Source organism: Erythrolamprus reginae, chromosome Z (genome assembly GCF_031021105.1).
Source record: "Erythrolamprus reginae isolate rEryReg1 chromosome Z, rEryReg1.hap1, whole genome shotgun sequence".
Classification (NCBI taxonomy): domain Eukaryota; kingdom Metazoa; phylum Chordata; class Lepidosauria; order Squamata; family Dipsadidae; genus Erythrolamprus; species Erythrolamprus reginae.
The window spans coordinates 10210419-10223151 of NC_091963.1; the positions used below are offsets into that span (position 1 = coordinate 10210419).

The following is a 12733-nucleotide window of genomic DNA, read 5'->3' on the forward strand; positions in this document are numbered from 1 at the left end:
CTGAGCGGGACTGACACCGATCCGTCCATCTCCGACGGGTGTGTGGCTTCCTGTCTGCGCTCGGTCAGCCTGGTGGGATCGCCACGTGAGGAAGGGAGGCTGTTGCCTTAAAACGGGACTACGCGGCCACCCAACCCCGTGTGCGGACTGCTCACCCCGCCTCTGGCCTGCCCGCAAGCACTCCCCGCGCGCGCCCCTCGCCAGTCTGCTGCCTTCCCACAAGTTTTGGCACCAAGCATTAAAAGCAGGACACGCGTTAGCCGCGAAGCGACTGAGCCAAGTCTCACAGATTCTCACGACAACAACCCTCTCGCCGCCCCACGAGAACGATGCGTGTGCTTGCACGGGGTTGTGCCGAAACCGGGTGAGAGGGCGGGTGATATGGCGAAGCTCTTTCTGTCCTGTTTACCTCCAGACAGTTCTCGCTAGACAGTGTGGGAAACGGGCGTAGAGTCTTCAGGAGACCGGCTTCCTATGTTATTCTCATTCTTCCGAAAGATTTTTCGTAACGGTGGGACGAGAAGAGCAGAACAGTGCCAGCAGAGCAGCCCCCTAAAAATTAGTAGCGCCTTTTCTTTAAAAGGGCGTTGACTTAAAAAAAATAAAAAATAAAACAAGAGGGGAATCATAACTCCCTTTACTCCTCCCTCCTCTTTTCACTCCCTCCCCTCCCCCTTAAAAAAACACATCTAGCAAGTGTAAAAAGACAGCTTCCAGACTAAAGTGACCAACCCGGCGGATTATTAAGTATTGTAATAAGGTTGCTTGGAAGGAGAACGTCAGGCGCGCGCTTTTCTTCCTCCATCAGCGCCCCCCAACCCAGCCAACATGAAGGAAAAGGCGATGATTAAAACTGCCAAAATGCAAGGCAACATGATGGTAAGTAGCCGGCGGCAGCGGCGGCATAACTCCGGGCGCATTTTCACGGCGTTCGTTCGCGAGCAGGGACGCGCATTAGCCTCCGCTTCCAGAAAGGCGCGATTCGAACTGAGCGCGGCGTCGCTTCTGCGTGCGGAGCCTTCCTCGCGCCGAAATCCTTAGTCGGGATTTATCCGTCCCTGGCCCGCCCAGCGCAATTTGAGACGAGCTTCGGCCGGTGCTCGCCTGTGGCTGCCGCTGAGGAAGGGGGAAGGATGCCGCGCCTAGGATAAGTGACCTTACAATCCGGGCGCGCCTGGGCTCGCGCGCTGCCACCGCCCGCTGTCCCTACATCCCTTGACCTTTGCTTAAGAGAAATAGCCGTTTTGGTTAACAAGAAAGAAGAAGCGAGCGTGTGCATGTGTGTGTGAGAGAGCCGTTAGTTGCAAGGGTAGAGGGGTGTTTGCAAAAAAAAATAAAAGAGAAAGAAAAGTCTGGATTTGGCCAATTGGAAAAGCGAAGGAGCTGCACCCCTTACCAACTTTGACAACTTGCTCGCTGGCCTGCGTGTGTGTGCTGGGTGGATTGGTGGCACCCTTTTTCTGCCCTGCTCTACTTTCCTTTCCTAGGAACAATAGATCTCCCTCCCTCCCCCTTTTGGGTGGATTCTTAAAAAACAAAACAATAAAATATGCTGATTCCCTCTCCCCCCCCCTCCCCCGCCAGGTGATACCGGATGCCATTTTGGAAGAAACGTGTTTCTTTGGCCTTCCCGCTTTGGTCGCCGGCAAAGCCTTGGTGCGAATGCGCGTTTTGAGGCAGTGGAGGAGGGGCGGTGGTGGATATTTGCTTCTGTGTCGGTATTATGAGGAGAAGCTGCTGACCCAGCGACGGCAATGTTTGCGCTTGGGACCGGAGGTGAGCTTGCAGAGCTCGGCCCGGAGTGGCACGTGATAGTGGGGGGAAATGTATTTTTTAAAGAAAAATAATAATATTCACAGCCCGCACCCAGGACTTATTAGCACCTATGTTGTAGGTGATTTTGCACGCCTGCTAGGAGTCATTTTTGTTTGGGCTGAAAGGAGGGAGCAAGACAGCTGATGCCTGTCACTCGAGATATATTTAAAAACAGCAACTCTCCTACCGTTCATTCTGTCACCCGGGCTCTGAGTGACTCACTTTTCTGTAGTGAGGAAGCACTGATGGGTTTTTGTCACAATTGAATAGCAACTTCTACAAGCAGTTTAAAAATGAAATTGTTGCTACCCTGTATCCAGTTAAACCATCTAAGGGAGTTTAAAATTGGTTGAATCTCCTCTTTCTCTGGTAAACTGCTCTCCTAGAAGTTCACCTGTCATTTTTACAACATGGAAGGAAGGAAGGGCCAAAGAATTATTTAGACATGTAAGGTATGAGTGGCCTTCAATTAATCTAAATGTATGTGTAAATGTTCACCCATAAAACACTATGACCTATTTATCTTTTAAAGATCTCTGCTCTTAGATATAGTAAACTGATTTTCACCTTGCCTTTTATATAAAAAGCTCTCCATATTTTCTTTAGTGAGAACTTTTTAACAGTTGCTGTAAGTTTGTATATAGCATAGAATAGATCCACCTAGTAGAGAAAAAAAAAGAATATAAACTTTAGACATAACTGCACAGTGAGAAACAAATAGAACAGAGAAACAAATAGTCTGTTGAGTCATGGACTCTTCCTGAATGAGTATTCCTAGTTCATTTATCTTTGCTTTTTCAGCTGAATATTGTCTGTGATCAGTAAAACTGTTTAACTGACAACAGTGATTTAGAAGTTTATAATAAAACTGTTGATTACAGAATGTGAGGTTCAAACAGGTTGTAATGTTTGCAGAACACATAATATTGTCTTGGGGGGGGGATTCCCCTTGATACTTGGAAAATACAAACGTATTGTTTGACTTTAGATATACTGTATTTGCAGGGATGTTATTAACCTGTCTAAATCCCCCAACACCCCCATACAATTTAAAGAGGATACTTCATTATAGAATTAAAGAACATTTTTGGATTCCCTAAATTTTTATGTCTTTGTTTTATTTGACTCTGAACTTGTATTCTCCTATTGCATATCTATAGAATTTCTCATTTTAGGAGACAAACATTGGCCCATATTTCCAGTAGCATTTATAACCCCTTTAAAGTAAATGGCGTTCACACATTTATAGCAGTATGTTTATTTGTTATGACTTGCTTGCCAACAGTTGCTAACAGGCTGATCAACTTATAAAATGCAAATTAAAAATAAAATACCTGTATTCTCTTTAGCAATCAATAATGCATCCGTTTTTCTTTAAAAGTCTCAAGAATATTGAAATCTTTGAATCAGATGTATAACATGGCATTGCTTTTGACTGATGTGTCTTTTGTAGGTTAGTATTCTAACAAGTGTCCAGATAATAATATATGTTGATTTTTCTTTAGAAAGTTCTTTATAAATGTGCAGTTTCATTTCTAGTGCCTATAAGATAGCCTGTGAATATTAATCAAGCTATGCATTGTTATGAATACTTTATCACCGTTCTGCTGAAACCTAATATTTTGCTAACTCTAGCTAAATCAACATTTGGGGGAAAATAGTTTTGGAACACGTTTGGAACACTGTGTTCAGTTCTGGAGACCTCACCTACAAAAAGATATTGATAAAACTGAACGGGTCCAAAGACGGGCTACAAGAATGGCGGAAGGTCTTAAGCATAAAACTTATCAGGAAAGACTCAATGAACTCAATCTGTATAGTCTGGAGGACAGAAGGGAAGGGGAGGACATGATCGAAACATTTAAGTATGTTAAAGTGTTAGATAAGTTTCAGGATGGAAGTGTTTTTAATAGGAAAGTGAACACAAGAACAAGGGGTCACAATCTGAGGTTCGTTGGGGAAAAGATCAGAAGCAAAGTGAGAGAATATTATTTTACTGAAAGAGTAGTAGATGCTTGGAACAAACTTCCAGCAGACGTGGTTGGTAAATCCGCAGTCACTGAATTTAAACATGCCTGGGAGAAACATATATCCATCCTAAGATAAAATACAGGAAATAGTATAAGGGCAGACTAGATAGCCCATGAGGTCTTTTTCTGCTGTCCATCTTCTATGTTTCTATGTAGATAATAAGCTTTAGATTTACCAAGCCATGGCAGTAAATCTCAGCTCTCCAGATACTTGACCTCTTATTCATTTGGCATAATTTGGCACAAGATTTGTATCCGTGACCTGTTTATATTAGAGTATTTTTATTTATTTATTTATTTACTTGATTTTTATGCCGCCCTTCTCCTTAGACTCAGGGCGGCTTACAACATGTTAGCAATAGCATTTTTTAACAGAGCCAGCCTATTGCCCCCACAATCCGGGTGGGTCCTCATATTTATTTATTCCATATAAGAACGAAACACTGATAGAAGAGAATATTTGCAACTCAGGGTTGAATTGTGGAGTCTTTTGTGCTCTCTGACTTTGGCTATTGATTGATTGATTGATTGGATTTCTATGCTGCCTCTCTCCGAAGACTCAGGGAGGCTTCCAACCTATTGTTTCCTTGCAGATATTTCGTGACCCAACTGGGTAATATCTTCAGTGGCTTGGCTTGTCAGTCTTCTTGGCGATTCCATGATTAAACTCTTGTTTACAGTTAGCCTGTTTTCCTAAGTTGGTAGTTTCATACAGCGAGAAAATGCCACTCCCTTCTAACTCTGATGATGTTACATAGTTGAGTAGTGAAATGTAGGCAGGAAAACAACCAATCTCAGAAAGCACCCCAGACCCCAGAAGAATGAAATGTTAAGCATATCAGAATTTTTTCTCTCCGAAATGTCAACCTTGCTATGTAAGATCATGTTCAAAACAATGTCGTCTGACGGGACCCAGGGGAAGAGACTTCTCTGCGGCTGCCCCGGCCCTCTGGAATCAACTCCCCCCGGAGATTAGGACCACCCCCACCCTCCTCGCCTTTGGTAAACTCTTGAAAACCCACCTATGTCGCCAGGCATGGAAGAATTGATATATCCTTAGCTGTCTTGGTTTATGTATGGTTTGTTTGGGTTGTATGATTGTTTTTTAAAACTGTTTTAATACTGGATTTGTATATGATGCTTTTAATTGTTGTGAGCCCCTCCGAGTTCTCAGAGAGGGGCAGCATACAAATCTAATAAATTATTTATTATTTATTATTTATTGTTTATTGTTTATTGTTTATTGTTTATTGTTTATTGTTTATTGTTTATTATTTATTATTTATTATTTATTGTTTGTTGTTTATTGTTTATTGTTTATTGTTTATTGTTTATTGTTTATTATTTATTATTTATTATTTATTATTTATTATTTATTATTTATTATTTATTATTTATTATTTATTATTTATTAATTATTATTTATTATTTATTATTTATTATTTATTATTTATTATTTATTATTTATTATTTATTATTTATTATTTATTATTTATTATTTATTATTTATTATTTATTATTTATTATTTATTATTTATTATTTATTATTTATTATTTATTATTTATTATTTTGTTCCATTGTTTAAACCAATGTTTCCCAACCTTAGCAATTTTATACTGTGTGAATTTCAACACCCAGAATTCTTCTGGCATCCTGGAGTAGAGGTCCACACATAAAGCTCCTAAGGTTGAAAACCCACTAGGCTAGGGCTGCACCAGACCGTATGTATCAATCGCTGGCCACGCCCATCCCGGTGTAGTGAAAGGAGGGAAAATCCAGTCACGTGATGCTGTAATTTCAGTATCCAAAATTAACTATGTTAATTTAACAGCCCCGCTCTAGGCCTTTTCTACTTGTCTGTTTAAATTAACAAATATTAACTCATTTATTTGTAGCAGCTAGAATGTTTTTTCCCTTCCCCAAATTTAGTCTTTTTAATGCTTTTAGTTAGAGTAAAAGAAATGGATTGGTCACATTAGCAAAAGGAACCGATTGCAGGTGGACCAAGGTAGTACTAGATTGATAAGAAGTGTCCATGAAAGAGACGTCAAACAAGATGGATCGAAGACATCAGCAAGTATATCTCCTATACAGTGGAACCCCGACATAAGAGCTGCTCTACTTAAGAGCAACTCGAGATAAGAGCTGGGAGGGGAGAGATATTTTTGTTCTACTTACAAGCCCAAATTCGAGATACAAGCGCCAAGGAGCTGTCTCCTGAAGCCAAACGCTAACTTCCGCGTTCGGCTTCAGGAGACAGCTGCGAAGTGGCGCGCGTGTTTTAAAAGGTTGCAGCCGGCCTGGGGGGCTCGGGGGGGTGCTTGCAGCTTTCTTTCTTGCTCTTTTTCTTTCTCTCTTTTACCTTCCCTTCCTCTATTTCTTCTTTTCTTTCTCCTTCCCACCTTCTTCCCTCCCTCCCTCCCTTCACTCATTCCTCTCTTACTCTCCCCTTTCATAAGTTTCCTTGCTTCCTTCCTCTGTTCCTGTCCCTTCCCTCTTTCCTTCCTTCCTTCCCACCCTCCGTCCATTCATTCACCCATTCCTCTCTTGATCGCTTAAAGCCGGTCCCTGGTGCAAAAAGGGTTGGGGACCTCTGTCCTACAGGATTGGGTGGCAGAGAAGTTGAACATATGTAAATTTAAAAGTTTAAGAAAGTTTACAAGTTAAGTGAAAGAAACTTCATTATTCATTTATATGTACATGTACATTTCTTCATTAAAAACATGTCTTTCTGCATAATTTAGACTAACTGTGAGTTTTTTGAGGGCTGGAACCAATTAAAATTATTTACATTAATTCCTATGGGGAAAAGTCGTTCGAGATAAGAGCTGCTCGACTTAAGAGCCCAGGTCCGGAACGAATTAAACTCGTATCTCGAGGTACCACTGTACCTTTCTTCTATTCTTATATCTCTTCTTCTATTCTTTCATTGATATGTTCTATTACTATACCTTCTTTTCTATTATTCCTTAGATATATTTTACTATGAGTATTTCCTCTATAACCTTCATCATGTATTTTACTATGTGTATATAGATATATACCCACTAAAACCCTCATTGTGTATTGGACAAAATAAATAAATAAAATAAATAAATAAGTATTGGCAGGTCCAATTGGCAAAGGAAAGCTCAGGACCATATTGATTGAGAACATGCTGAAAAGGCTCTCATCCTGCACTGGATAAACCAGTGTTTCCCAACCTTGACAACTTGAACATATTTGGACTTCAACTCCCAGAATTCCCCAGCCAGCGAATGCTGGTTGGGGAATTCTGGGAGTTGAAGTCCAGATATCTTCAAGTTGCCAAGGTTGGGAAACACTGGCGATAGACAATGGTTAGAATGATGAATTATGATGTAAACACATTAATATAAATTGCACCCACTGTTTAATTTGGAAAACATCTCTTGGTTCTGTTGCATTCTGTTCCATTCATGAAATTAATAGAAAGGACAGACTGAAAATTCTTAAAACTCTCAGCAATTCCTAGCATCAGCCCATTTTTCCAACTGTATGTTTTGGCAAATGACCCAAATTGTACACAGTAGAGGTGACAGAGGTATCTTCATATTATCTAACTGAAAACTATTGCCATGTGAACTCTTCTGCATAGTTCAGCAATGCATGTTAAAACGGGATAATTCTGTCCATAAAAGCATGAAATTACTATGTGTGCATAAATAAAGATTCCGTCCTCATGATTCTTGATGAACGTGTCTTTTCTTTTATGTACACTGAGAGAATATGCACCATTGACAAATTATCATTATCATTATCATCATCATCATCATCATCATTATTATTATTATTATTATTATTATTATTATTTATTAGATTTGTATGCCGCCCCTCTCTGCAGATTCCTTGTGTGTCCAATTATACTTGGCCAATAAAGAATTCTATTCTGTTTGTTTGTCTGTCTGTCTGTCTGTCTGTCTGTCTGTCTGTCTGTCTGTCTGTCTGTCTGTCTGTCTGTCTATCTATCTATCTATCTATCTATCTATCATCTATCTAGTCCAATATACAATAATACACAATGAAGGTTATAGAGGATATAGTAGAGAAGAAATATGAGATATAGGAGAGACTATAGGACAGGGGACGGAAGGCACTCTAGTGAGCTATTCTATTCTTTTCTATTCTATTCAGTATCCAAAATCATTCTAGCAATAAAATGAAAAAAACCAATAGATTGGTTCTGAATGAGTCTATGTATACATAAGCAATGTCATTAGTTGACGATGGGAATCCATCATCATTCCCATATTTTGCTTTTAGTGAGCCCCTGTATCTTGTAAGCGAATAGGATCTGTGCATAAATTGTGTGTTTGATAGTAGAATTCACTGGGTCAGGAATTTTGTGTCTTTCACCGAGTTGTATTGGGTTTTTTGGAGGGTGGTTAACAGAGGGAAGTTCAGCCAATCTCATTGTACACGTGTTGTTCACCTACAACAAAGATTTGAATTTGAATTGGAGCAGAGATGAATAATAATAATAATAATAATAATAATAATAATAATAATAATAATTTATTAGATTTGTATGCCGCCCCTCTCCGAAGACAATGAACAACAATGAAAACTGAAACTGAACCAAAGGCAAAGGATTTATTTACTTACAAACCACATTTCTGATGCCAACCGTTAAACTGAATGAATGTGTTTAGATGATAGTACATTTATTAAATGTATATGCCACTTGACTCCCAATTACTGCAAATTGCTTCCGGTTGTTAAAACATTTATAAAGAATAATAGGAACACACACACATACCACAACACGTTTATGGGACCATCTCCTGCTGCATAGCTCCCAGCGACCAGTTAGAGCCCACAGGGTCGGCTTTCTCTGAGTCCCGTCGACTAAGCAGTGCTGGCTGGTGGGGCTGCAGGGGAGGGCCTTCTCTGTGGCGGCCCCGGCTCTCTGGAACCAACTACCCCACAAGGTCCATGCTGCCCCCACCCTACTGGCTTTCTGGAAAGCCTTGAAAACCTGGCTTTGCTGGCAGGCCTGGGGATCGTGAGTGATTGCCACTTCCTTTAATTCCGGCCTAAATAAGATTTGATTGGGATGTATGACATAGTGTGATTACATTAGTGAGGTTTGAATAGGGTTTTATACTATTGTTATTACAAATTTAATTAATAAATAAAATGAATAAACACGTCAAAAGAATAACAGTGGCAAAGAAAATAAACCAAGCTGGTGAAAGAAAGGAAAAATCGTTAAATATTTTAATTAATTGGATTGTTGTGACTGTTTTTACTTGTTGTGAGCCGCCCCGAGTCTTCGGAGAGGGGCGGCATACAAGTCCAACTAATAAATAATAAATAAATAAATAAAAAAAGGGAGGGAGGGTGGAAAGAGAAGGGGGGAGAAAGAAGGGAAGAAAGAAAGCGAAAATAAGAAGGAAGAAAGAAAAAGAAGGGAGGGAGAGAGAGAAAGAAAGGAAAGAAAGGAAAGAAAGAAAGGAAATAAATAAATAAATAAATAAATAAATCATCCTCTCCAGTATCCTATCCAAAGATCTGGGTAAAGAGACAGTCTTTAAGCCTTTTAAAAACCAGCACAGTGGAAGCCACTTGGGCCCAATTTCATTCCACAATGGCTGAAATTCTACAGGTCCATGCCATCTTGTTCTCCATGGGGACATAAGCTAGCAAACACAATTATGAGTAGACATCATGACATACGCAACTTCAATGTCATTCTTGCTTCTATAGGGTTCCAAATTTCCATAAATTTTTGTTGGGTATGGTCAAGAGGACAACTGCAATGGTGCAACTGAAATCCTGCTGCTTTTCTATATATGTTACACATATAAAACAGGTGGACCTTCAATTATATCGCAATAGCTAGCATTTTTGGCCTGCCAATGTTCCTTTAAGTTGATATCTTCACCAGACACTGGAAAATGCTAAATTTTCTCAGTTTTACATTTCTGCTTAATTTAGTCAAAACCAGATACAAAATACTTACAACTGTATTGCTTTTATCAACTGTACTGCTTTTGTATTGACTCTTTTGTAATAGACATGACGATATAAAATATATTGAACATTTACCTGACATTTAAAATGCCACTGTTTCTTTAAGAGACCCCGTGGGGTAGAAAGGCTATCTTTGTTATAAATGTGGATATTGTTTTTGTCAAGAAACCTTTCAAGATAATTCAATTTATTGTTATTCACTCTATTCTTTTTTTCCTTTTATGTTCTGTCCCTTGATTATTAGTTCTAGTTAGTTTTTATATTTCTTTTAATAAAGTTTTTTTTTTTAAATAATACCTTGTCTGATAACTGTGGTTAAACTTCCCACAGAGTTTGGAAGCCTGTAATGAATCAATATTCCTGCTACCTTTCTCTTGTAATTATCCATCCAATTAAAAAAAAATATAGTATTAACTTGATGTAATAGTGTGCCTTTTGTAATATATATAATGACTTACAACATGCCTTGCTACATTTATCTATCTGCAGCAAGCTTTGATTTCTTATTTTATTAATATTACTTTACAAAAATGAAATGTTTTTTTCCCCACTCAAAATTCTGGGGTGTCTAGTGATTAAGTGAAAATTCTGAAAAGCTTCCTTTATAGCACTAGTTAGTCCATCTGTCTTGGCAGTTGGGCTCTTCATAATGATGTATTTCATGTGCCCAGACATGCCAGGACTGCTAATAGAGTATTTGCAACCTGACTCTAGATGCTAGGGAATTCAACAATTGGATTCTTACTTTTCTACAGGTTTGATCAACATAGAAAAAAAGGACATTGATAAATTTCAAAGTTAAATGACTTGTCTTAGCTTGGCTTAGAACAGAGTGATCAACTTCAAATATGGCTGGCTGGGGAATTCTGAAAATTAAAATCCACAAGTCTTAAAATTGCAAGGTTTGAAACTCCCTCCTTAGAGGAATTGTCTATAAAAACTAGAACTTGACTCAGTTAAGTCAGCATGTTATCCCACCCCCTCCCTCATATTACTGGGCTGTAATCTATTCAGTTAGTTAGCCTTCTGTATCTTAAAATACAATTTAACTATCCTCCAAAATAACTGACCCTCTGATAATAAGGCCAAACAGGCTTTTGAATGCATGGCGATAAGGCCAAGCGCTTATTTCAGGGTTCAAAAAAATATAAGACAGGGTCTTATTTTCGGGAAAACATGGTAGTAATTTAGTAATTGAATCATGAAATACCAGTGTCTTTGTTTTAATGGTTTTTTAAAATTGAAGATAGATTATATCCTTCCATCCTTCTGAGGTGGGTAAAATGAGAACCCGGATTGTGGAGGCAATATGTTGGCTCTGGTGAAAAGTGCTATTGCTAACATGTTGTAAGCCGCCCTGAGTCTAAGGAGAAGGGCAGCATTAAAAATCGAATGAATGAATGAATGAATGAATGAATGAATGAATAAATAAATAAATATCCAAAGATCCATTAGGTTTCATTTCAGAGTCATTGTTCTTACTATTATACTTCAACATTTGTGTGTGTGTGTGTTTGTGTCTGTGTGGAGGGAGATGGAGGGAGAGAGAGAAAGATGTACAGTATACTGAAACTTATATGGAAAGCTCATTTAAATTTTCAGTAGTTCATAAAGCAAGTTCTCAGATCTAGAAGAAAACTTATTAAAACATTAATCAGGTTTATTGGTTTTATTATTAGTTCTCTGAACTAATTAGTTTTATTTATTAGTTCTCTGAAAATTTTAACAAAACCTTCTCATTTATAATCTGAATAATTAGACCTAGTATAGGTTTATGGTAATATGTAGTAAATATTGTATTTCTTATTTACCTTATTCATCCATTCTTAAATTTTGTTTATAGTTGGTGGTTTTAATTTAAAAGTGTATCTGTAAAGTTGCAAATGAACATCTTGGTACAGATCTATTGTCCTTGAGCCTCTTTAATATTGATGAACTAGTCATTGTGGTGCGAACGGAGCAATCTGGAACTGAATACAGTGATCCCTCGATTAGTGCGGGGGTTACGTTCCAAGACCTCCCGCACTAATCGATTTTCCGCGGTATAGTGGTGCAGAAGTAAAAACACCATCTGCGCATGCACGCCCTTTTTCCATGGCCGTGCATGCGCAGATGGTGGAGCCGGGGAGCAACGAAAGTGCGGAAGCCAACAAAGATTGCTTTGAATGTCGGCTGCCCCCACCCCCCCAACACCCGCCCGCCCGCCGTTCACCCGCCCGCCCGGCCGCTCACTCGCCCGTTCACCCGCCCGCCCGTTCACCCGCCCGCCCGGCCGCTCGCTCGCCGCTCGCCCGTTCACCCGCCCGGCCGCTCGCTCGCTCGCTCGCCGCTCGAGAGCAAGAGGGGGAGAGATAGAGAAAGAGAGAGAAGGAAAGAAAGAGATGAGAGAGGGAGGAAGAGAGTGTGAGAGGAAGAAGCAAGATAGAGAAAGAGAGAGAGAAAGAAAGATGAGAAAGGAAGGAAGAGAGTGAGAGAGAGGAAGAAAGAGAGAGAGAGAAGAGTGGAAGGAAGAGAGAGAGAAATGATAGAAAAAAGGGGAGAAAAAAAGAAAAATGAGAAAATGATTGAAGCAGAGAATGACAGGAAAGAAAGAGAAAGAGACAGAGAAGTGACTCTTGGTGATGACGTATGACGTCATCGGGTGGGAAAAACCGTGGTATAGCAAAAAAAACGTGGAGTATTTTTTAATTAATATTTTTTGAAAAACCGTGGTATAGCGTTTCGCACTAATCGAGACCGCACTAATCGAGGGATCACTGTACACTCAAAACGTAGAAATGGTGGTAGACTTTAGGAGAAACCCACCCATACTTCCACCTCTTGCAATGCTAGACAACATAGTATTAACAGTAGAGACCTTCAAATTTCTAGGTTCTATCATATTTCAACACCT

At 39.4% G+C, this 12733-nt stretch overlaps 1 protein-coding gene across 1 annotated transcript in view; it reads left to right on the top strand.

Moving 5' to 3' along the window:
* Positions 1-705: 705 nt before the first annotated feature.
* DPP6 (dipeptidyl peptidase like 6) overlaps positions 706-12733 on the top strand; it is a 571062-nt gene continuing 559034 nt past the window's right edge. Inside the window, exon 1 of the mRNA XM_070728861.1 lies at positions 706-879. Coding sequence (XP_070584962.1) covers positions 829-879 — 51 coding nt within the window. The 5' untranslated portion in view covers positions 706-828. The remainder of the gene's footprint in view (positions 880-12733) is intronic.